Source organism: Gossypium hirsutum, chromosome D10 (assembly GCF_007990345.1).
Source record: "Gossypium hirsutum isolate 1008001.06 chromosome D10, Gossypium_hirsutum_v2.1, whole genome shotgun sequence".
NCBI classification, from domain to species: Eukaryota; Viridiplantae; Streptophyta; class Magnoliopsida; order Malvales; family Malvaceae; genus Gossypium; species Gossypium hirsutum.
In genome coordinates this window covers 44,395,741-44,421,585 of record NC_053446.1, presented here as the reverse complement: position 1 = coordinate 44,421,585, position 25,845 = coordinate 44,395,741, and the positions used below count along the sequence as shown (strand labels likewise).

The 25,845-nt window shown below is 31.5% G+C and overlaps 2 protein-coding genes across 5 annotated transcripts in view; both read right to left on the bottom strand.

Moving 5' to 3' along the window:
- The window catches only part of LOC107914938 (glycolipid transfer protein 1), a 43,307-nt gene extending 31,912 nt beyond the window's left edge, over positions 1-11,395 (bottom strand). Inside the window, exons 1-6 of one of the 4 annotated variants that reach the window (XM_016844005.2) lie at positions 11,251-11,395; positions 10,780-10,926; positions 10,347-10,402; positions 9,939-10,069; positions 9,687-9,822; positions 7,553-9,505 (exon numbers count right to left, since the gene is read on the bottom strand). In XM_016844005.2, coding sequence (XP_016699494.1) covers positions 9,254-9,505; positions 9,687-9,822; positions 9,939-10,069; positions 10,347-10,402; positions 10,780-10,897 — 693 coding nt within the window. In that variant the 5' untranslated portion in view covers positions 10,898-10,926; positions 11,251-11,395 and the 3' untranslated portion in view covers positions 7,553-9,253. Of the gene's footprint in view, positions 1-7,552; positions 9,506-9,686; positions 9,823-9,938; positions 10,070-10,346; positions 10,403-10,779 lie in introns of those variants that run through there. The other 3 variants (XM_041102549.1, XM_041102550.1, XM_016844006.2) reach the window with 3 other exon arrangements.
- A 10,932-nt stretch (positions 11,396-22,327) lies between these two features.
- LOC107915481 (disease resistance protein At4g27190) lies at positions 22,328-25,176 on the bottom strand. The gene is made up of 4 exons (XM_016844637.1): positions 24,697-25,176; positions 23,244-24,580; positions 23,011-23,116; positions 22,328-22,765 (listed from the first exon to the last, which is right to left on the bottom strand). The coding sequence occupies exons 1-4, from the start codon at positions 25,174-25,176 to the stop codon at positions 22,328-22,330; spliced, it is 2,361 nt and encodes a 786-aa protein (XP_016700126.1).
- Positions 25,177-25,845: the final 669 nt, after the last annotated feature.

Genomic DNA, 25,845 nt, shown 5'->3' with positions numbered 1-25,845 from the left:
ATACAATGAAAAAAGAATTGCTAGCTCTGGTTTTTGCATTTGAAAATTTTAAACCTTATTTAATATTGTTTAAAGTTATTGTGTATACTGACCACTCTGCTCTTCGCTACCTTCTTACTAAATCGGATGCAAAACCTAGAATTATAAGGTGAATTTTATTATTGCAAGAATTTGATTTGGAAATTAGATACAAGAAAGGAGTTGAAAATCTTGCAACAGGCCACCTTTCAAGGCTCAAGAATCCACATCTTGAAAAGCTTGATGAAGATGCGATAAATGATTGGTTTCCTTAATAGTGGCTTTATGTGGTAATTGAATCTGAAGTCCCTTGGTTTGTAGATATTGTGAATTACTTGGTTGCTAATATCCTACTAAAAGGTTTATCTCATCATTAAAATAAGTGATTCTTTGCTAATGTGAAAAACTATTTTTGGGAGAGTCCATTTCTTTTTCATGTGTGTATATATCAAGTGATTTGAAAGTGTGTTTCGGTACTAAAAGAGAATAAAATTTTGGAGCATTATCACTCTAGACTAACGGGAGAACATTACAGTAGGATTAGAACAGCACATAAAGTCCTTGAATCAGGTTTTTATTAGCCCACATGGTTCAAAAATGCTAATAGGTATGGTTCTTCATGTGATAGATTCTAGAGGACAGGTAATATTTCCAAACGTGATGAAATGCCTCAAACTTAAATGATTTATTGTAAAATTTTTGACATTTGGGGTATTGATTTCATAGGACTATTTCCTAGTTCTTATGGTAATAAATACATACTTGTAGCGGTGGATTACGTGTCGAAATGGGTTGAAGTTCAAGCTTTACAAACTAATGATGCTAGGGTGGTAGTTAGATTTTAAAAAAGCTTTTCTCTCGTTTTGGAACACCTAGAACAATCATTAGCGATAAGGGTACACATTTTTGTAATGCGCAATTTGACAAGACTCTTATGAAATACAGTGTACATCATAGAACAACTACTCCATATCACCATCAAACTAGTGGCCAAGTTAAAGTGTCAAACCGAGAATCGAAACGCATCCTGAAAAAGATTGTAGAGACAAATAGGAAAGATTGGGCATTAAAATTAGATAATGCTTTATGGGCTCATAGGACTGTGTATAAAACACCCATAAGAACATCTCCACATAGACTTGTTTATAAGAAGGGTTGTCACTTACTGCTAGAACTTGAACACAAAGCATTTTGGGCAATTTAATTTTTGAACTGTGACCCTAAACTTGCAGGTGAAAGGAGAACAATGTAGCTGAATGAAAGTTTGAGAGTGTACAAATAAGTAACAAATTGACATCACAACGCTCATTTAAAGCAACCAAAGCAATTCACAGTTGGAGACCAAGTGCTTCTATACAATTTGAGGCTCATACTGTTTCTTAGTAAGCTAAAGTCAAGATGGTCAGGCCCATTTGTGGTAAAAATCATTTTTTCATATGACACAATAGATGTAACACATCCTGAATATGACACATTCAAGGTAAACAATCATCAACTCAAATTTTATTTTGATGGTGATATTGATAACGAAAGAGGAGCTCCAGCTCCAAAATCTAAATTAATTGTGTACATGAAAGGAAAAGTCGAGCTTAAACCCTAAATAAGTGCTTCTCGAAAGGAAAATCGAGTGTATTTTTTTAGTTAATATATTGCATGCTTAGTACATTTATTTTTATTACTAAAATAAAAAAATGGTTCATACAGTCTGGGGTAGACCACACGACTTGAAGACACGACCGTGTGCCCTACTCGGTGTGAGCACATGCCCATGTGCACATGGGAATAAAAAATTTTAGGAGCCACATGGCCCAAAGAGTCACACAGCCTAGCGGCACAGTCGTGTGACCCACATATCCCTACACACGATCGTGAAAGAAGAGAACAATAAACTCACACGGCTTGAATGAATCCACATGGCCTGTCAACACAGCCGCGTGGTACATACGACCTAGGCACAGGGGCGTGTCATGGATAAGTGAATACTAGAATCAAATTTTTATAAAAAAAATTGACACACACGGTCTCAGTGAAGTCACATGGCCTAGCGACACGACCGTCTGGCCCACACACCCCTATATACGGCCTTAGGAGAAACGAATAACAACACACGGTCTAGGTGATGGCACACGACCTGGTGACATGGTCGTTTGGCGCACACAGCCTAGACACACGGGCGTGTCCCAGGTTGAGTGAACACTGCCACAATTTTTTTTAAAGTTTTCATAAACCACACAACCCCATAGAGATACACGGTCTGGCCACACAGTCGCATGGCCTACATGGTCGTGTAACCCTTTTAAATTCTAAAGTTTGTTAATTTTTTGTCTTTTGTTCATCCAACAACTCCCTAACCTTACATGTCGTCCTCTCCTTCTAGTCCAACTACCCTTCTCACCACCAGTCCCCTCTCATCGTCTTCTTTTAAATGTAGAACGACCCCACCGCCATCACACACCCAATAGCTCCTCCTTCTCTTTGTCGCCATTCACCCCTATCCTTTGTCAAACGTTCCTCATTTACCTCCCCCAACCAACCACCGCCTCCCCCATCACACACAACCACACCTTATCCCCTTACCCCGCCCTCCTTCTTTTTTCCTCCCCACTCACAACCGTCCCCTCCTTCTCCTACTCAACCCCTGCCACCATCTACTCTCTACTCATCCCCTTCCTATTTTCCCACCACCATATGGTCGTTTTTCCTCCTTAGTTACCCTTACCGCCTCTAGTGCCACCGTTGACCGTTTCTACCATCATCATCGTTTATCGCCTCATACAACCGTTTGGCTCCATTCCCTTTCTTTTTATTTTATTATTATATTTATTATTACTTTTCTTATTATTATGTTGTTAGTTTAGTTTATTTTAGTTAATTTAGTCCATTTTTTCTCATGATTTTTAATTTTATTCTTAGTATTAAGATTAGATTTTAGTATATTAATTATGTCTTATTTAGTGATTCGACTTTCATTATGAGTGGGTTGCTTGCCGATTTGTTTTGCTTCATATGTTGATCTATTCATTTGCTAGATTAGTTTATTGGTAGTGCTAATTTTTCTAGTTTAATGATATTTGGTTGTTATTTTTTATTTCATGCATATAATGATAAATACTAGAGGTAAAACCAAGGTCGTTGTCCCTGCCTCTAAAAAGTAAAAAAACACTAGGTGCTACTTCATTTTCAGCCCCAACCACAATCACGAAATATCCATGTCTCCAATTTAGTCTAGATCCACATGTGAACCAATATCAGTACCTTAAGGAGCGACCTTTGGAAGTGAGTTGTTGTATTGATTGGGAAGCTCTCTAGGCGGTCCGTTTAGCTACCAGGGCTCAAGTACTGATTGACACGGCACCATGGAATCAATTCTTTACCATCGTGGAGCCCATTTATGCCAAACTTACACAGAAGTTCTGCTTGATTTTCTTCCTACAGTCGGCTATTTCACAGTGGGATGAGCCTCGTACTATTTCTTTTTGAGTTAAGGGTACGAGGCATTACCTTAGCGTCCCGGGCTTCAGAGCTGCCCTTGGATTATATTCCAAATTTATGGATACCCTCGAGTTATTAACACTTTCCAAGCACATCCATTGATTGACTCTATTCTGTTGGTTCGATATTGTCGAAGCTGAATTGTAGTATAACCCGAGTAAGTCAAAGGCAACATGCTCACCTCCGGCTTTACTTTATATTCATGTCATTCTGGCCACACATTGATTGGTCGGAAGGAGAGTATGAGGGTTTTTAGTACATCAGACGTGTATTTTCGATGAAGAACGAAGACACGCCACCCAAACGATGTCGCTTACTACATGGCTCACTGTTGTCACCACCAGTCTGATTAGAATAGGAAGAGCCCTATCTATATGGGTTCTTATGTGAGACGTTTGGCGAGGTAATTTGGGTTTCTCAACACTTCGAAATAAACTTCATCCTTCACTCTAGTTGGACAGATAGTCCCTCAGGGGTTGTCTACTATGACCCATATGCAGAGGATTTAGCGTCAGCACAGAGCAGGTCCACACCGGTATACACTATTTCATTTGGATCCTTAGATGAGCATGAGAAACTTCCAAACAATTACCCACCTCAACATGCAGACCTGACTCGATCCTCTCTTCTGAGTCACTCCACTACTACATATTCAGTCAAGTTTGAGGACATCTTTCGCACACACAGCAGCAACCCGAGCGGATCGACCGCTTTAAGCAGCATCAGCCAAAGTTGATCAATCGCCTTGAGCAGCTACATTTGGAACACTTCGGCCAACTTCAGCACAAGAAGGATCGCATCGAGACTTATCTTCAGTAGATGTGCCAACATTTTCACATTTCTTCACCCGATCCCCCTTGTTGTTCCTGTGCCTTTCGACCCTGACACCCCGCATAATGTTGATCCGTGATTCCATTTAGTTTTATAATTTTTTATTTTATTTTTTATTTTTATTTTTAATTCTAATTATATTTTTATTGTTATTTATTTTTTATTTTATTTGTCGGACTTATATTTTTATGCACTTTCTTGTTATTGTTTTGTCGATTCTTTTTCTATTTTGTTATATCTTCATCTTATTTTATTTTTATCTATCTTCTTACTAGTGTGCTCAGAACCATGTACTTAATTTAGGATCTCTTATGATTCTGAATTTCACTATTTTGATGAAATCATGCAAATTCAGGGCAGTTTCAGTTCTCTTCCTCCATTATGATATTTTGATTATTGTGTTTATATCTATTTGTACATTGAGGGTAATGCACATCTTAAGTGTGGGTAAGATTTTATATGTTTATGCAATTTAGTCCTTAAATTATTATCTGTATTTAAGTAATTTTCCCAAACATAACATTAAAGTTATTATTTTTAATTTGAAATTTTATTGATTCTGTTTGAGATTAATTTGTGGGTTTTTGTGCATATTTTATTTATACTTGAAGAAAAAAAAGAATCAAGCATTATAAGTTATTTTTAAGAAATCATTATTTTAGGTTGTCTCCCTAAACTGAAGCATTATTTTGAGATTTTAAATTTACAAGTTTGACATCAAAACTATAATTTTTTGTGAGCTTTTCAGCCTATAAGGCATATATTTTCTCATGCTCATTTTATTTTTGGTTGTGAGTATGTCAACTTTATTTGTTTTTCTAGAAATTGCTTCAGTTATACATGTCGAGACCACATTATTGATTTGATATCCTGAGATGATAGAGGCACTTAGTATTTAACTCGCCTAACATTTAAAAAGCTTACCCGTTGAATTAACCCCTAGTAAACCCTGTTGATCCTAACACATTTTTTTTACTTAATACTTATTTATGTTAACCATAAATCACATTAATTTTGTAAATTACCTTTTTTGCTGACTCTCTTTTTTTTTTCGAGATTCGATTTGGTTAGTTCCCTGACTATGTTTCATCATTACATTGCTGAATTTTCTTTTTGTTCTAAAAAAATGAAAATTAAAAAAAAATTGAGCTTGAATCATGAGTTTCATATTTTGTATAAAAACTCATACTCATTTTTTATTTCTTGTTGATATAAATTCATTTAATTTAGCAACTGAATTTTTTTGTGGTTTGGTAACTTATTAACTCGACTCTCAATTGTAACTAACTCTTCTGACCTTTTTTGTACTCTTAACCTAAGCATCATTGCAACCTTATAAAGACCTCTTGATTGGTGTATCATCTCGGTCTATAGTAGTGGAGATTTGATTTTCAAGCAAACCTATAATAATAACATTTATTGTTTGACTATTGAGTGCGCATTACTTGAACCTTAAACACTTTGAGTGCTTTGAGTGAATCCTTAGTAAGGGTGTTAATTCTTATTGAGTTTAAATTTCAAGTAATTATTGAGATAGGGGAAACGCCTATATTTTTATGCTTTAAAAATCTCTGCTCGGACTACTTGTGTTCTTTAGTGTCATTTTTGTTTAAATTTTCAATGCATGATTATCTGTATATTATCCTAAGCCATTATCGGTGAAAATAATAAATTAAGGGAAGTTCACTTGAATGTGGGTTGAAATTTTTCTTGAGGACAAACAAAAGCTCAAGTGTAGGGATATTTGATAAGTGTTAAAAGCAACATGTTTTAACCTCATTCCTAATACATTTTTAGGTGACTATTCGATGCTAATTGTGATATTTATACTTCTAATCTTTTAAATTCATGTTTTAATGTTTAATAGAGTACTTGGCAGTAAAAAGGGTGAAAAACAAGCAAAAACCAGAGCATCGGAGCAAGCTACATGAGCCACACGGGCTAAACTATTCCACACGGCCAAACCATACGGGCGTGTGGTAGGCCATGTCGATATCATGGAATTACACACCGAACTGTAAAAAATCTCGAGTTTTAAGCTTTTCGGGCATTCTAAGACATATATATGAAAAAAATAAAAATATAAGAGCGAGCCGTCAAAGAATATTCAAGAAAACAACTCGAAAAACACCATTGAAGTCGACTATGAAGTAAATTTCTGTCAAGATTGAAGATTGTCATTTAATTTTTTTAGGAAGTTATCATGAGTTTCTTTATTTCTTTCGATTATACTGTACCTTGAATGTTTTTATTTTCAAGCATTAACTAATTTTCTAAATACCTATGAGAGATGAACCATATGATGGATTCTGTCATTTTATTTTTATTTTATGCAATAAATATTTAGTTCTTATTCTCAATTGTGTGTCTTTAATTCTTGGTTTGATATTTCTAGATTATTGATCCATGTTTGATGTGCTTAAATCAGTGGTTGAATAGACCCTGTTTAAGAGTAAATCTTACTTAATTGAGTGAAGTTGCATGCAATCCTAGAAATAAGATGACATAAATCTACCAAATTAGAGTCAAATATAATAGGAGAATCAATAGCACAAGCTAATGTGATAATAGCCGTTTTAATTAGAAAGAAATTTCAATTAATCAACCTAGAGTCAGTTGCTCTTATGATCGAAAGAGATATTTGCATAATTTAGGAATTTCTACGAATCAATGTGCTAAGTAAAGAAATTGCGTAATTTAGATTGGTAGTGACAGATGAAATCTAGTTGAATTATTTCCTAGGTATTGTTTTGCTTCTTGGTTGTTAATAAATTATTTTCATGTTTTGTTCTTTTTTCGCGTTTTTTAGTTAATTAATTTAGTTAATTTTAGTTTTAATTAGTCAATAGAATTATTCGATTAAATAATAGAAAGACGGTAATTACTAGTACTTTTAGTATTCGTGGGAACGATATCTTTGCTCACCATAGCTATACCATTAATTTAATATGTACACTTGCCTTAGTCAACTTTTTAGTTAATTTCATGTGGTCTGGCCGTGTGGAATGGTTCAGCCCGTGTGATTCCTGTAGCTTGCTCTGATGCTTTGGTTTTTACTCGTTTTTCACTCATTTTGCTCACAAGTGTTCTATTAAGCATTAAAACATGAATTTAAAGGATTAGGAGTACAAAATTCACAATTAACATCGAATAATCACCCCAATACGCATTAAGAATGAGATTAAAACATGAAACTTTTAACACTTATCAAGTCAACGCTGAACATGTGAAGAAGACAACATCTCAAATGCATTATGGGCAGTATGAGTTTCTTCTAATGTCTTTTGGACTCACCAACGCACCCTCTACTTTCCAAGCTACCATGAATAATGTTTTTCGACCATATCTTCATAAGTTTATACGGGTATTCTTTGATGACATTTTGGTGTGTAGAAGAAGTATTGGAGACCACATTTGTCATTTAGAATTGGTAGTGCAAACTCTACATGATAATAATTTGATGGAGAAACGCCGCATATGCATTTTTGGCGTTGCTTCCATTGAGTATTTGGTGCACTTAGTATGAGCAGAGTAGAATCATTCAGAATGGGCCATGTCCCAAAAATAAGAAGGTTGTTCGTAGATTCCTTGGCCTCGCCGGATATTACCGAAAGTTAATAAAAAGATTTGCTCATTGTTACAGTTGTCGTTGGTTTGCTTCAAAAAGAATGGTTTTCTTGGGGTGAATCCCCGCAACATGCTTTTGATACATTGAAGAGTGCACTTAGTCAAACACCTGTCCTTGCAACACCAAAATTTTCAAATGCTTTTACCTTGGACACAGATGCTTCTGGTTTTGGTATACGGGCAGTTTTATCTCAGCTTGGACATCCAATCGTTCATTACAGTAAAAAGCTTTCACCTCGGATGCAACAAGCTCTAGCCTATCATCCCAAGATGTATGCCATCGCTCAGGCAGTCGGCAAAAGGCAATACTTATTGCATCGTAAGTTCATCATCTTGACAGATAAAAAAAATCATTGAAACATCTCAACGAGCAAACTATAGGGACCGGAGCAGCAACATTGGTTGTACAAATTAATGGGATTCAATTTCGAAATTCTTTATCGTCCCGGAAAAATGAATCTAGTAGCAGATGTAATATCTCAAGCCAATTTTTGGTCGATTAGAACAATTTCAAAATTCAAATGCTACTGATCCTGAGGAATTAGCATTGTGTGAATAGGTACAAAGCGAGCAAGAGTTGGTATAGTCCTCGATACTTTGGGTTTATTAAGATTATAAAAAAGGTTGGTATAGTGGCTTGCTATACTTGCCTGCATCATAAAAAATCCACCCCGTGTTTCATGTCTTGGTGTTGAAGAAATGCAAGCCCCAGCTGGTTATTCCTCTCTCTTTACTCGATGTGGATACTATAGTTTCAAAACAACCTATGACTCTTATTAGTCGACATGAACTGTTATTGAATGGGCAAAGAAAGAAGCAAGTAGTTATCCAATGGGAAGGAGAATCTACTAAAATGGCAACATGGAAGGATGAGGATATATTCAGAGGGCAATATTCAGACTGGAACCTTGAGGTCAAGGTCCCTTTAGTAGCGGATGGTTATGTTATGATCCCAGAACTGATGGAGGATGATAGGCTCTCAAATATGGCAGAGGCAAAGTAGCAACCAAAGAAGGAAACCTCCAGCTGTGCTGGAAGATTATGATTTATCCTAAATTATTGTAATGCTAACAGGATAATTGTAAGGAGAATTTACAAATAAGAGAGCTATGTTTTATGGGAAATTATCTTTGTATTACAAGAGTATTTCTTAATAAAGCTAAAGCTGCTTCTTTTCTTGTTCATATGGCTAATGGCCTAATCAGCTTTATTCTTGCCTTATTTCCTCCTCTTCTATTAGTTTCTGCTCTTTTCTATATTAAGCTTCTTAAAAGTTGTTGATATATCACAGATCGTTCCAATATGAATATATGATATCATTCTCAAAGTTCAAGAAACATGATTGTTGCATATATGGATTGGTGGTATAGCAAAAAAGATACATCTTTGAGCAAATTTTTCTTACCAGAAACTTATGATTTTCCTCAAGATATGGAGGAAATGTCAAACAAAATTTCTCCATGTCGGCTCTAACATCTCCTTTGCAAGTTATCACTTCCATGAATTTCTTCCTATCTGGTGCCAGCTTCATAGCAACCTGTCATCCAGCACACTTGAGGGGATATAGAACAAGTAATTCAATGCTCAAATAGTGATATTGAATATACATTAAAGAAATCTTTCACAATAATATTTTTGAAAACATCAAAGGCTAACATTTGCAATTCATCGGTAATCAAAAAAAAAAAACTTGACAAAGTGAGAATAAAAATATTTACTGTGAAACTTGAGCTAGCAATCCATCCATGGAATTTTTTCAGGGTCTTGCCATAGGCATCTGTACAAGCATCAGTCACTGACCAATCTGGATGTGCAAGTAAGTTGCGGAACAATTCTACTATAAAATCCATTGCTCTGAAAATCATAAAAATTATAAAATTACAAACTGTAAGTAGTTGCCAAGGACATATATGAACAAGATCAGATTCTACAGTTGCCTAAGAATGTTGACAAGTATATAATATAAGTACCTTGTCAACCAAAGAATACCATTAGTACAACTTGTTGATCCTTTCGCTGATTTACATTCATACTCTTCTTTCACCATATTGTACAAGTAGTTGTATCTAAAGGGATCCGACTGGTATTTTTTTTCCAATCTCTGAAAGCAGAAGCAACAGAAGAACCAGTAATTCATACACGGTTGTTGCAAGAAATTAACATAAGTTATGTGCTAAGGGCACAGCCCCACCCTCTGCACCCCCCTTTGTGAGGAGACACCACTTCATCCAAAGTTATGAGGCTATTTTGCTGAGTTCCTTAAAGAATGTTGTTTTCGGGTTTAGATACCCTTTTGTTGAAGGTCATTCGAGCTTTTCCTGGGAGTGTATGGACTCTTGGACAAAAGAAAATCATTTACTCATAAATAAACATCTTACTGATGTGTTTCTACCAATATCACGCTTTACAAGGGCCATAGCAGTTCCAAACTTATCTGCAAAAGTAACAACATGGAGGTTTCAGTTCTTCCCTGGAAATCAACATTGTATCCAAAAGAAAGATAGCCAGTAATCCCCTGCACAATGTAGGCCTTTAACATCCAAATGACACATATTGATCACATCTATACTGACAAATACTATCTTTGACAACTCAAGCAAAGTATTGTCAGCTAAATTATCTAGCATTTGTCGTCCAACATGGTTTTATCATCATTTCAATCTTAAAATCTTCTCCAAATCTCACAAAACTGCAGCTATAAAGTTTCAAGTACCACTAACAAACTTGACCAAATATTTCCATAAAGATTGAACTTGAATTAGGTGCTAAAAGCTAACTAATCTAACAAGCTTAACCTAAAAAAAAACAAACCTATGACTGGCAAAATCAACTTGCAGACGTCCAGGAATGGCTTTGTAAGCATTTCTCCTTGCGGGGATCTGATGTGCTGCATTCCTTCCAATGATGGAGTAAAAACTGTTCCTTCCATTGCTGGAAAAAGCGTTCACTCTTTTTTCACTGCAACAATCAAATTAAATTCCCTCTGAGTTAAATCGCGCCCTTAAATTCAACCTTTTTGGTTTCTCAAATCACCAAAGTTTTGCCTTGTCACTCAAAAATTCAAAAACCCCATTTCGATAAACATATAAAAAGATTTTGTAAATTTTGATCAGATCGATAATTTATCATGGATCAAAGCATGCACCTTTATTGTACAAAACTTAAAACAGAAAAAAGAGAGAAGTGGAGAATTATGACGAATCAAAAAAGATAAAATGTGGGTTTTTATATTTCGATTCGATTAAGAGACCGAAAAAGAGAACCTTGAGATTTCTTTCTTACTTTCTTGTTTTTTTCTTTTTTTAAGGATCGGAATTTTTAAAGATATTGAAAAGAACAGAGAACAGTTTTTCTCATTCAACTAAATTTGGGTTACATGTGGATTTCACGTCGAGAGCTGCTGTACAAGTACGTTTCAGTTCAGGGTGTCTACGAGACTTTCATATAATTAGATGGAGCCACCCTTTGCCGGGTACCAAAAGTAAGATCAAGACCGGTACAAGGTTTTTAGAATTAAATTTTTTATTAAATCGGTAATGTCATTGATTCATTAATAAATTACTAAATATTTTTAAAAAATTTAATTTAATCATTAAATTCGATTTATCAATTAGTTTAATGATTTTATTCGAATCAATACTTTAATTAATTTCCAACTATTAATATATATATGATTTATTAATAAAGAATTATATCAATAGGCTTTCAGTCTTCAACATTAGGATGTCAACTACTATGTTGTTAAAATATGTATTTAAATTTAGGGAAAAATGTAAATATAATATTTTATTTTCTTGTAATTTGATTATTTTATTGGTTAAATTAGTTTCCTTTTCAATATGATGCATGGACTATTGTATGTACTTATTATAATATAGTTTGTGTATTGTAAATATTTTTTTAATGTAATTACTCATTAATTTGAATATATTTTTAATAAGTAATATGTGCTAAAAGTAGCATGTTGTAATCTTATTTTAAATGCATTTTTAGGTGATTATTCGATGTTAATTGTGAATTTTATACTCTTAATCCTTTAAATTCATGTTTTAATTCTTAATAGAACACTTGGGAGCAAAAGGAGCAAAAAATCAGATTGTCAGAGCAAGCTTTAGGAGCCAAACAAGCGTGTGGTAGGCCATGTCGGTTTCACGGGATTGCACATTGAATAGTGAAAAATCAGGTTTTTCAAGCATTCTAAGTGGCATATATGACAAAAATAAGAATATAGCATAGAGCCGTCAGAGAATACTTAAAGAAAACAACTCGAAAAACACCATTGAAGCCAACTTTGAAGCAGATTTCCGTCAAGATTGAAGATTCCCAGTTAATTTTGTTAGGAAGTTATCATTAGTTTCTTTATCTTGGATGTTTTTATTTTCAAGTATGAACTAATTTTCAAAATACCTAGGGAGATGAATCCTATAATGGATTTTGTCGTTTGATTTTTATTTTACGCAATAATATTTAATTTCTTATTCTCAATTATGTGTGCTTAATTCTTGATTTAATATTTCTAAAGTATTGATCCATGTTCTACGTGCTTAATTTGGTGGTTGAATAGGCCCTGTTTTAGAATAGATATTACGTAATTGAGTGGAGTTGCATGCAATCTTATAAATAGGACGACATAAATCTACCGGATTAGAGTCAAATCTAATAAAGGATTCCATAGCACAAGTTAATGTGATAATAGGAGTTTTATTTAGAAAGAAATTTCAATTAATCAACCTAGAGTCAGTTACTCTTATGCTCGAAAGAGATATTAGCATAATTTAAGTATTTCTACAGATCAATGTACTAAGTAAAGAAATTGTGCAATTTAGATTAATAGTGACAGAGGAAATCTAAGTGGATTCTTTCCTGAGTGTTGTTTCGCTTCTTGGTTGTTATTCGATTATTTTCCTGATTTGTTCTTTGGCATGTTCATTAGTTAATTAAATTAGTTAATTTAGTTTTAATCAATCATTCAAATTATTAAGTTAAATAATAGAAAAAAAAGTTAATTACTAGTATTTATAGTCATCGTAGGAACGATATCTTGCTCACAGTAGCTATACTATTAATTGATAGGTGTACTTGTCTTAGTAAAAATTTTAGTTAATTTTGTGACACATCAAAATAATTGAAATTAATAAAAAAATTCCATAAAAATTAATAAGTTTAGGTATTGAATAATTACAATAAAAAATTATTATTTAAATTAAATAATAAAATGTTAAATAAAAAATATATTTTATGATAATTTTTAATTCTAATTAAATAATTAGAAACAAAATTAGATATACATATATTAATATATATGTTTAAGTATATTATATTTATCTATTTGTTTTTAAATTTAATTTAGATAAATAAATTAATCTAGTTATCTTAAATTAAAATTAAATAATGTAAATATTAAGATAAATATTCTTTATCTTGATAATTTTTATATTATTTTTTATTTTTAAATTTGAACTATATTTTTAAGTATAAATAAGAAAATATAATTAAATTATTTTTTATGAAATTTTTATAAAAATTTATGTTATAGTTATGATATCTTTTTATACAAATTTATAATAATACGAAATTATTGTTTTCTTTTTAAAAAGCATTTATTTTTTAACATTAAATAATTATCTAAAAGGAATATATATATCATATTTTAATTTTCGTTTTTTATAATTATTAATCAAAAAACCCTTATTAACATGTAATTAAAAATACAATAACAAAATTAAATGTAATACGGTAAGTGTAAATATTTGCAATATCCTCCATGAATAAAATTTCCGACTTGCAACTTGCAATTAGGAAATAGCTTTTAGTTTTACCTTTAAAATTAAATGATGGTGTAAAAAACCCTCAAATTTTTTGGTTTAATGGTGTAAAAAGTCCTCAATTTAAAAGATAAAGAAATTAAGTCCCTGTATGCATAAAAAAAGTCCTCAAACTTTTTTAGAAAAAGCAATTAAGCCTCTACATTTTTTTTGCACTTAATTAGATACTTGAACTATTAAAATGCATAAAAAAGAACCTCAAAAGAAAAGCAATTAAACCTTTATTTTTTTTGCACTCAATTGTCAAAATACATCAAAAAGGCCTTTGACTATAAACTTTAACAGTTGACCGTTAAAGTTAACTGTCCCTAATTTTTTTCAGTTAAAGTCACCCTATGTTACAATCACTGCGTCACATATGACAAAAAAAATATAAAAAATAAAAATCAATGAAAGTTATAAAAATTATTAAACTTTAATAAAAATATAAAAATATTTAAAACTTACTAAAAATAGAAAAAAAAACAATTTAAAATTAATCAAAAAGGCCATTTAACTATTAACTTTAACCGTTGGCAGTTAAAGTTAATGATCCCTTTTTTTTTAATTAAAGTCGTCACGTGTCACAATATAGTGTGACATGTGGCAAAAAATGATAAAAAAATAAAAATCAATAAACGTTATAGAAAAATTATAAAATACTTCTTTTGGTATGATAATTTTTATAATTCTTTACGAATTTTATATTTCTTTACATTTTTTTTTCTAATTTTCTTACGACTTTATACAATTTTATATATTTTTATGATTTTTATAAAATTTTATAATTTTTTACTATTTTATAATATTTTTTCTAATTCTTAATAAAATTAAATATTTCTTATATTTTTTATTAAAATTTTAAAAAAATTATTTTTATCATTATTTGTCACATGCCACACCGTGGTTTTGACACGTGGTGACTTTAACTGAAAAAAATTAGGGGCAGTTAGTCTTAACAGTCAATTGTTAGAGTTAACGGTCAAATGACCTTTTTGATGCATTTTAATAGTTCAAGTACCCAATTGAGTACAAAAAAAAGGGCTTAATTGTTTCTTCTGAAAAAGTTTGAGGGTCTTTTTGATTCATTTTGAAAAGTCAAGTATTCAATTGAGTGAAAACAATAGTAAGGACTTAATTGTTTTTTTTTTAAGGTTGAGGGCTTTTTACATCCTTAAGCCCAAATTTTTTCAAAAAAAACCAATTAAGTCCTTTTTTTTCACTGAATTGGTTATTTTAACTTTCAAAATGTATTAAAAAGACCCTCAAACATTTTCAAAAGAAACAATTAAGCCCCTGCTTTTTTTTTTGGAACTCAATTGGGTACTTGAACTGCGAAAATGCATTAAAAATGCCCTCAAACTTTTTCAAAAGAGCAATTAAGCCCCTACTTTTTTTTTGCACTCAATTGAGTATTTGAACTGCCAAAACGTAAGGTCCTTTGACCATTAACTTTAACCGTTGACTACTAAAGTTAACTGCCCCTAATTTTTTTCAGTTAAAACCACCACATGCCACAACCATGGAGTGATATATGGCAAAAAAAATGATAAAAATAGAAATCAATAAAATTTAGAAAAAATATTAAATTTTAATAAAAATATAAAAATATTTTAATCTATTAAAAATTAGAAAAAAAATTAGAAAATTTTATAAAGTCGTAAGAAAATTAGAAAAAATAAAAAGAAATATAAAATTCATAATAAAATTATAAAAATTATAGTATCAAAAGATGCATTAATTTTTGTATAATTTTTATTAATTTTTATTTTTTTATCATTTTTCGCCACATATCACGCTGTGTTGTGACACGTGATGGATTTAACTGAAAAAAACTAGAGGTCGTTAACTTTAATGGTCAACGCTTACAATTAATGGTTAAAGGGTATTTTTAATGCATTTTATATATTTTTTATGATTTTTATAACATTTTGCAATTTTTATATTTTTTACGATATTTATAATTTATTCTATTTTAAATAATTTTTATTAAAATTTATTAATTTTTATAACTCTTATTGATTTTTATTTTTTATAATTTTTGCCACATGGCACGCCGTGGTTATGACATTGAGTGACTTTAACTAAAAAAATTAGGGACAGTTAACTTTAATGTCAACTGTTATAGTTAACAGTCAAAGGAACTTTTTTGATGTATTTTGATAATTCAAATACCCAATAGAAGTAGGAGTTTAATTACTTTTTTTGAAAAAATCTGAAGACCTTTTTGATACATTTTTAAAAGTTCAAATACTCAATTGAATACAAATTTTTGAGACTTTTTACACCTTAAACCAAATTAAAAATATCAATCAAAATATAGTATATATTCTAAAACTTATATAATATCTTTCACATTTGTTCTATCAGAACAAAGCTAAAATTCATAATATCTAATATATTAAAAATTAAATTAAATCAATGATATAAACTATCTTAATCTTCTTATCTTCTCCTCTCTCATTACAAATCCTATTACATTTTCAACTTCTTTGCAAGAAACGAACAAACCATTGTTTCCTAAAATTAATCTTTCACATATTTAATTTATGTGCTTTTCTAGTTAGACCATAGATTATGATTTCTTTTTTCTTCTTGTTATTTTTAGAATATCGTTTTTTATTTAAAAATAAATATTTTGTTAAAATATTTAGACCGTTACTGTTTCCATGCATGTGTTTTAACTTCATTTTTTTTAAATTTGTTTAATGTTAGGATCGTCCCGATTAAGCAACAAACAAGTAAAAATAGCAGAAGAAATTGAGAAGATGAACACACAAATTTAACGTGGAAAAACCCCTCTAAAGAGGATAAAAAACCACGGGCAAAGATAATTTTACTATAATGACAAAAGAATGAATAGTACAAAAGATGGAGATAAAAACTAAACCCGAAAACCCGAAAAACAAAGAACCCGAAAATGTAAACACAAAATTCTCTGAATGTGTTATGAGTTCTAATCTAATGGGTGTGTCTTATTTCTAAGATTGTAAAAGAGCCTATTTATAGGCTAAATTAGTAAGTCAAATCAACTATACTAATAAATGCTAAATATATTATACTAATAAATACTAAATCTTCTAGAAAGAAAATATATTTTTGTTTAACTTGACTTGCAAGCAATTTCTTAGAATTTGGGTCACACAATTCTAATAATCTCCACCTTGACACGAATTCTTTCAATGCCATCTTTTCCAAAACCCGCCACGGGTCTATCTTGAACTATGCAGGGAATTAACTGAGTCGAATCTATGCTTAGAAGCTAGAAGACTTCTAGCCTTCGACTTGTGCACTGCCAAATCAAAACTAATCCGGGTCTGATTTTCACGAATACAATGCCATAACTTTTCAAAACCTGCATCCAAAAGAGAACCTCTCTTCAACGAAACGGTCATACATTTTTCCCTCATATGACCAAGTTGCCTCCGCTTCAAATGAGTTGACTTTGACTCTGTAACGGACGAGGGACGTCCGATTTTACCGGTCACTGTAGAACCTTCCAGAATATAAAGATTGTCGGTTCTTTTACCTTTTAACAAAACGAGAGCTCCACGAGATACTTTAATGTCGCTCGACTCGATGTTGATTATGCATCCTTTCAAGTCTAAAATACTCAAGGAGATGAGATTCTTTCGTAAATCAGGTACATACCTGACATTTGAGAGTGTCCTAATCGTCCCATCGTGTATCCTAATTTTAACAGTACCAATACCGATTATTTTACTAGATGAATCGTTTCCCATGTGCACAACTCCACCTTCAACTGAACTGTATGTGGAGAACCATTCTCTATTGGGACACATGTGGAAAGAACATCCTAAATCTAGGATCCACTCAGACGTAAGCTTGGAATTATCGCTCGTTGACACTAACAAGAAATCATCATCGCCTTCATCGACCAAATTAGCACCAGCTACATCTTCCTCGTTACTCTCAGCAGCTCTTTTATTTCGCAGTTTATAACAATCTGCTTTGACGTGACCTAACTTTTTACAATAGGGACACCTTTTGTCTCGTTTCTTTGATGCTACCAAAACAGAAGCTTGCCTATCTGCTTTGCTATTCAAACCAAACTCATTGTCGAGTTTGTCTCTACTCAACAAATAACCCTTCACATCTTCGAACGAGAGTTTGTTTCTGCCATAAATCAGGGTCTCCCTGAAAGACTTGTATGAAGAGGGTAAAGAGCACAATAATAGCATAGCTTGATCTTCATCGTCAATATGAACCTCAACGTTCTTTAAATCATTTAAAAGAGTAATGAATTGACTAATGTGATCTTTAAGAAGCTCACCTTCGTTCATGCGAAACGTAAATAGACGTTGTTTCAACACTAAACGGTTAGCCAGAGACTTAGTCGCATAAAGAGTTTCTAACCTTTTCCACAAGGTGAATGAGGTCTTCTCCATCAATACCTCCTGCAATACTGTATTCGCGAGGCACAACTGGATTGCAGACAAGGCCTTTTCATCAAGCTCTTCCCATTCTGTTTGATTTAGATTCTCAGACTTTTTCCCTATAACAACCTTTTTCAAGCCATTTTGAACTAGAATTGCCATCATCCGAACTTGCCACAGATTGAAATTTGTCTCACCATCGAACTTCTCAATTTCAAACCTTGTTGCTGCCATCTCTGAACGGGTTGATCTATGAAAGTTAAACTAGCTCTGATACCACTTGTTAGGATCGTCCCGATTAAGCAACAAACAAGTAAAAATAGCAGAAGAAATTGAGAAGATGAACACACAAATTTAACGTGGAAAAACCCCTCTAAAGAGGATAAAAAACCACGGGCAAAGATAATTTTACTATAATGGCAAAAGAATGAAGAGTACAAAAGATGGAGATAAAAACTAAACCCGAAAACCCGAAAAAAAAGAACCCGAAAACGTAAACACAAAATTCTCTGAATGTGTTATGAGTTCTAATCTAATGGGTGTGTCTTATTTCTAAGATTATAAAAGAGCCTATTTATAGGCTAAATTAGTGAGTCAAATCAACTATACTAATAAAGGCTAAATATATTATACTAATAAATACTAAATCTTCTAGAAAGAAAATATATTTTTGTTTAACTTGACTTGCAAGCAATTTCTTAGAATTTGGGTAACACAATTCTAACATTTAACTTTAGAATTTTTTTTACCTAGTTTTAAACTTTACTTTTATTCTTAAAAGAACTGAGACTAGTTTGTCGGAAGTTTTTTTTTAAACAACATGCAACTGTGTTTATTTTTAAATTTTCAACAACATGCAACATCTACTATTAGCCCTTATGTTTTGTGGATGTTTTAATTTTACTAATTTTAGTTTTTTAGTTTTAGAATCGGTCAATTTTAGTTTTTATACTTTTTGAATTTTAAAATTTTAGTCTTAATCCAAATAGTAGCAGTTAAATATGTTTTGTTAAATTTAATTACTAGTCTTGTACTATGCGTAGAATTATATTTAGTCTATATTTTTCAAATGAATCATTCTAAGTCCCTATACTTTTTGATTTTGAAATTTCAATCATGATGTAAACATTATTTGTTAATCCATTAACTAGATTTTTAGTAAGTAAAATCTGAAAATAACAAGCTGGCATGGTATATTACACATGATAATATGTTTGTCACATCAGATTTTAGAAATAGCAAAACTTAATGAATTTAACTGTTATCATTTGTTGATGATTGAAAATTTAAAATTTTAAAAGTATAGGGATTAAAAATGATCAAATTAAATTACATAGATTAAATCCACAACTTTCAGAAAATACATGAACTAATGCTAGAATTTAACTTATTTTATTTTAGCAAAAAGTCTAAAAATTATATTATAATAATATTGAAGAAAGTAAACAATTGTTAAAATTAAAGTTGGCAAAACAAGCCTAAACTCAAATGTTTGTTCATACTTATTTGATCCCTAACTGTCTAAGTTCGTAATGATACAAGCCTAAAATAATTTGAGTTTGAACATGATATAGATCCGATCCAAAACTAAAAAAATCGAATTTATAATTAAATAGACATTAATAGTTAATACAATTATATGATTGTATTTAAAATAAGAATAAACTATAAATCAATAGATGATAAATATTTAATTTATGAAAATATATTTATAAATATTATGTAATTATATTAACAATTTATTAACAATAAAGACAATTAATAATAATTTTTTATTTTATATTATAAATTAAAAAATGGATTATGAGGATACATATTTTTAATAAAATTATTATATATTTATAATAAATATAAAAAATTAATAATTATTCAAATTTATAAAATTTAAATTTAATGATTATATTAAAATATGAATTTAATAATATAATAATTTAAATGTAATAAATTAATTTTAAAATTCTCAAAAATAATTTTGAATCATTAATTATATATATACATATTATAACAACTTTATCTTTCAAATTTTCTTCCTCATAATTAAAGCATAAATCATATTCATAATATTACAAATATATTATCTTTTAAAGACTTAAGTATATTATTTAAATTTTTATATGTTTCAAATATTGTTTCATCAATAATTTTAATTAATATATCATTATTTAAATAATAAAAATTTTATAAAACATACGAACAATTCGTGCATCGCACAAGATAGAAAACTATTTTTTTATATAATTTTAAATTTTATTAAATTCTGCAAATTTTAAAATAAGTTTGTATATTTTCAATAAAAAAATAATTTTTTTTATAATTTTCTATATATTTTTATATTTTTCATTAAAATTTGGTTTTTATCGCACATTTAACTCAATTAGTCCATATTTTTTAATATTAATTGCACAAGATGATGTGGACAAACCAAGTTATTACATGCTGCACACATGTCACATTATCAGTTGAAAGTACCTGTCACATAATCTCATTTTAAGTATTAAAAAAATTGGAGTCAAATGTGTGATAAAAACTAAATTTGGATACTCATTTAAATAATAAAATTTATGTAACAATTTAAAAATTGAAACTAAATTTAGATACCAACAAGTATATATATACCCATAAATAAATTATGATTGAGCCAATGTATTTAAGAGAGTTAAACTTTAGGTGACAAAAAAAAAAAGTACTATAAGTCTAACAAATTTTCCATTAAACAAGATATCTATGGGTGCAACGTCTTAGTTCTTTGCTGAGGGAAGAAAATGTTTAATATACCAAGGAAACAAATCTTTAGGAATTGGCAGAATTAGAATGAATACGAACAATAGCCATTCCTGCAATTAGACTACAGAGCAAATTTGTATATCAAATCATAGAATATAATCGTAGTAAATTTCCCCTACTTCATTTCACTTGACAAGAAAATATTAGTTGTGCAACATAAATATAGGACTCAACTGGGCATGAATCAATCAAAGGTCAAATGTACAACTTTGGTCCCATATTTTACATAATTATGGATTTCAGCTTCCTATATTTTTATTTTTATAATGTAAAATTGAATGTTGGTAATGACAATAAATAGCAAAAAAAAAAAGGAAAATAGAACATACGGAATTTTACGTGGAAACCCTTTCGGGAAAAAATCACGGGTAGAAGAGAAGAAAAAGAAAGACGATTATGTCTATTTATAGTTTTAAAAATTTTATTCTAATCAAAGTCAAATAGAAGTAATAGAGTAAGATTAAAATACCTTATTCTAATAAATATCAAATAGAGGAATAATCTTCTATACGGATTTTACTTCAGCTTTCGAACTTCACCCTGATATATCTCCCTATCTTACTACCTGTATTTATTTTAATAAAAATTTAAATCACATTACTTCTAACACATAAATTACACAAATTATACATCAACTATTATAAAACTTTGGTAGAAACATATCTCATGATTGCATAATGTGGGAAGTCGTAACAGCTTCACAAATATCCAAATGAAGTTGCAATGGAGTCATCTTTATCATCGTCATCTTAAAAAATGCAAGAATTTTTGTTAATATAGAAAATTGAGATTATGGATCATTCTCTCTACTTAATAAAAGTTGTGGATTTAATTTCTATACTTTTATTTGGTCATTTTTAATCTTTATATTTTTTAAAAATTAAAATTTTAGTCCCTACCAAACAATAATTATTAAATTCATTAAGTAAAATTCTACTATTTCTAAAATCTGATGCGCCAAACTTATTATCATATGCATAATGTCACGTCAGTTTATTATTTTCATATTTTATTCACTAAAAATCTAGTCAATGAATTATCAACTGTCATTTGCATTAAGACTAAAATTTCAAAATTCGAAAAGTATAGAGACTTAAAATGATTCAATTGGAGAAAATAGAGTAAACCTACAACTATATGAATAGCATGAGACTAATAATTGAATTTAACTAAACGAATTTAACTGCTATTGTTCGAGTCAGGACTACAATTTTAAAATTTGAAAAGTGTAGGGACTAAAATTTACCAATTCGAAAAGTATAAAGATTAAAATTAATCAAATAAAAGTCCAGAGATTAAATCCACAACTTTTGCTAAATACATGGACTGATAGTAAAGTTTAACAAAAAGAAAAAAAACCTTGCCATTTACCCATTACCATGGATGCCAATGGGGTTGAAGAACATTTTTAAAGTTTGGATCATCCCATTCCAACGATTCCCACCAAAATGTGCTTGACGTGATATTAAGAGAAGGTGGAGCATGTCCATATGGCTGACCATTGCCAATAAGGGGAACAAATGGAGGAATTCTCTTCAATTTATCATAGCTACTAACATTGATAACCTGGAGAGAATCACAAACCATTGCTCCACTTTTACTACAGATGCTCTTCAATTCTGGTAATGCATGCAATTCCAAGTTTCTCAATTTAGGAAGGTTGAATTTGATAAATGCATCGCTTCCTTTTTCTGCATCCTGGTGATCTTCTAATGTTGATGTTCCCAATATTTCTACTAGCTCATCACAATCTTCCACCCAGATTTCTTCCAGGTTTTGGAGGTTGGGAAGCAACCAATGTGCAAACAACGTCTTCATACTCATGCAGCACCATATAAGAATTCTTTTAAGATGGGAAAAGGTGGCAGACAGAATCAATCTTTCAACTTTTATAAGTTCACTTAACTCTGGCAAATGGCGAAGATGCAATAACTCAAGGCTATGAAATGGATGAGAGCAAGAATAGGAAAACGAGGAGGAGGAAACAAGAAACTCTAATCCATGGCAGTCAGAAATATCCAACTGTTGAATATCAGTTGGGAGCATAATAAACTCACCTTGGCAAAATTCAAGTTCATTGATTGATACAAATTTATCTCTTTCATGTTCCCAACATGAAGGCCCCACCTGTAACCGGTACTTGATAAGATTGCTCTTACATTACTGCATTGAGGAGGCAAACTTATTCAATTCATGCATGTCTTTGAAACTCCCGCAAAAGGATTCCAACTTCTCCAATGGCACAACCTCCTATGCTCTTAGGCTTGTTTTTTCATTATCCTCATCAAACCTCAAGTGTTGAAGGCGAGAAAGTTTTGGTAAAAGTCCAATAGGTATCTCTTTCAATGTGACAACATAAAGATCAAGATACCTTAGATTTATCAACATATCCATGCCTTCAGGGGCTTTCTCAATTTTGGTTTGACAAAGATTCAACTTCTTCAATCCTTGAAGCTTTGAAAGGCAAGGCAAATATCTTAACGCTTGACAACCATCAAGCAATAGTGTAGTGAGATTCTCTAATTTGGAGATGGAATTTGGTAAACGCTCAATCTTCGTACGTGACAAATTAAGAACACTGAAACTAGGCATGTTTGCAAAGAAAGAATTTGGGATCTTTTCTATAGGATTGTCTTGCAATAACAAGGTCTTGAGTAGTTGATGTTGTGGAGACGACCCATCTTTGAGAATCCGTGATATGGAGTTTCTCATAAGCGATACCTTCTCAACATCTGCCATCCATCCATCCTTTTTCAATAACTTTTTTGATTGCTTGCCTGCTTGTATCATACACCGAGAATTCATATTTGTGATGGACAATGCCATATCTCTCACTGCATCATGCATTTTCACGCAAGTCCAACGGAGGTGATTACTACATTTTTCCAACAAGCAGTTATCTTCTAACTTTTTCATAATAACATGGCCCTTATCTTTCATTTCTTCTCTTGTATCCATTTCATCTATGAATCCCTCATCAATCCAACCCTCGATTAGCTCATTCTTTGGAATTTTAAAATCTTCAGGATAAAATGCACAATACAAAAAGCAATGCTTCACTTTGTCATCTTTCAAGTGGTCAAAACTAAATTTCAAACGCTCAATTACTTCGGCTTCTACTCCCTCCACCTTCCCTATTCTCTCTTTCAATTCCTTGAGTGCATTTTTCCAAATACGAGGCTCATTTTCTCCTTTCAGGGTTCCAGCTACTACAACAATTGTAAGAGGTAGACCAGTACATTCTTTGACAACTAGTCTCAAAGTTGGCATTAAAGTTGGACTCTGCACTATGTTAGGTCCAACTTTATTCAAGAATAATATCAATGACTCTTCTTCCGAAAGGGGCTTCACTATTATCACCTTACAATCGATATATTTACAAACTTGCTCTGAACGAGTTGTCAATACCATCTTGCATCCATTGCCGCTAGTAGGCTCAGGGATCCCAACTTCCTCTAGAGAAATTTTATCCCATACATCATCCAGGATTAGAATATGTTTTCCAGCTTTCTTCAACATTTCTGACAAGAATGCAGCTCGTTTGAGCTTGTCTCCTACCTTGTCCAAATCTTTCTTCAAATTTAATGCACTAGCAATATCATCTTGTAGCTTTACAACATCGAACTCCTTTGATACAATAAGCCAAATTACCCTATAGAATATCCGTTCTTTCAAAAGATCATTGTGGATGTGCTTCATGATGGTTGTTTTGCCCACACCGCCCATCCCCCAATCTTACTCACCTCTTCCTGCATTAAACATTGCCAAATTTCATCTTTCACAGCTTTCTCACCAACTAGTTCTGATGTTGGCAAAGGCAACCCAACACTTGGACCATCAATGACAAGACTTCCCAAGGCATTAGGAACTTTGTGAAGAAGTTTCTTCATTTCTCGAGTCTTTTTATCAACCAACTTTCCATTCCAAGCACGACAGACATATCTCCCACTAGTGACTATATTTTCAACATCTTGTGCTTCCTTAATCATCACTTTCACTTTCGCTAACCAATTTTCAACTCCTTTCTTTGGTATCTTTCCCATAGGATGAAGAAGCTCTGCTTTCAATTGCAGCTCAATGTCTTCCATTTGGCTACCCAGTTCATCTCTGATTATCTTGAAGTTTCTCACATAATAATTCAACTTTCTGTGATACTGCAAGTATTTACAAACTGGAGTTCCGAGACAATTTGCAATGCAAAAGATAGGCTCTACGTACTCCATTATATGTCCATGTAATCATATATGTATTATCATTTTATATGTATTATCAACTTAAAAGAAGTTGAGAACAAATCGTGTACATCTATGAATGGAAGGAAAAAAAACAGAAGCAAGAATATCTTTACAATCAATTAACGATCAAACGAAGCAAAGAATGGGGAGTAGAAATTCTTGAGAGACTAAAATTGAAAACAAAAAAGTGAGCAAATGGGCCAAACCAAAGAACCACTTCACTTCGTTGCGAATAACGCAAAGCTGCTATAGCAGTAGCATATACATAAATGTACATATATATTTAACCAAGAGAGGTTCTGAAATAATTAAAATCTGTGAGATGTATTGGGTTTTGATGGAATTTTTTATAGCCAAATCTTCTTTTCCAAAACAAGCAGATAAAATATGTCACCATATATATGAAAAACAAAACATGTATGTTACTTTCCAAGCTTGAAATGGTAAGTTAAAAAAGTGTTGAAGCCGTGGCCTGCATCGCAACAAAGGACCAACAGCAGCAAATTGTACAATTTTAGCTGTTATACTGTTTTGTAGCAAAGAAATGGAGTTGGTTCAGTTATAAAATTACTTTTTTGAATATTTGTTCCTATGGAACTTAGCCTAAATCTTTGTAATGAGTTAGCTAAGTTAGTAGGAAAGATTGACTGATGTAAT

Excerpts from the sequence above, each read along its gene's own strand:
- LOC107915481 (XM_016844637.1), bottom strand. The coding sequence starts at position 25,176 with ATGGAGTACGTAGAGCCTATCTTTTGCATTGCAAATTGTCTCGGAACT. Across the intron at positions 24,581-24,696 it reads AATGTTTAATGCAGGAAGAG|GAGTTCGATGTTGTAAAGCT; the intron begins GTGAGTAAGATT and ends ATTGTATCAAAG. Across the intron at positions 22,766-23,010 it reads TGAACTTGAATTTTGCCAAG|ACGTTGTTTGCACATTGGTT; the intron begins GTGAGTTTATTA and ends ATGAGTATGAAG.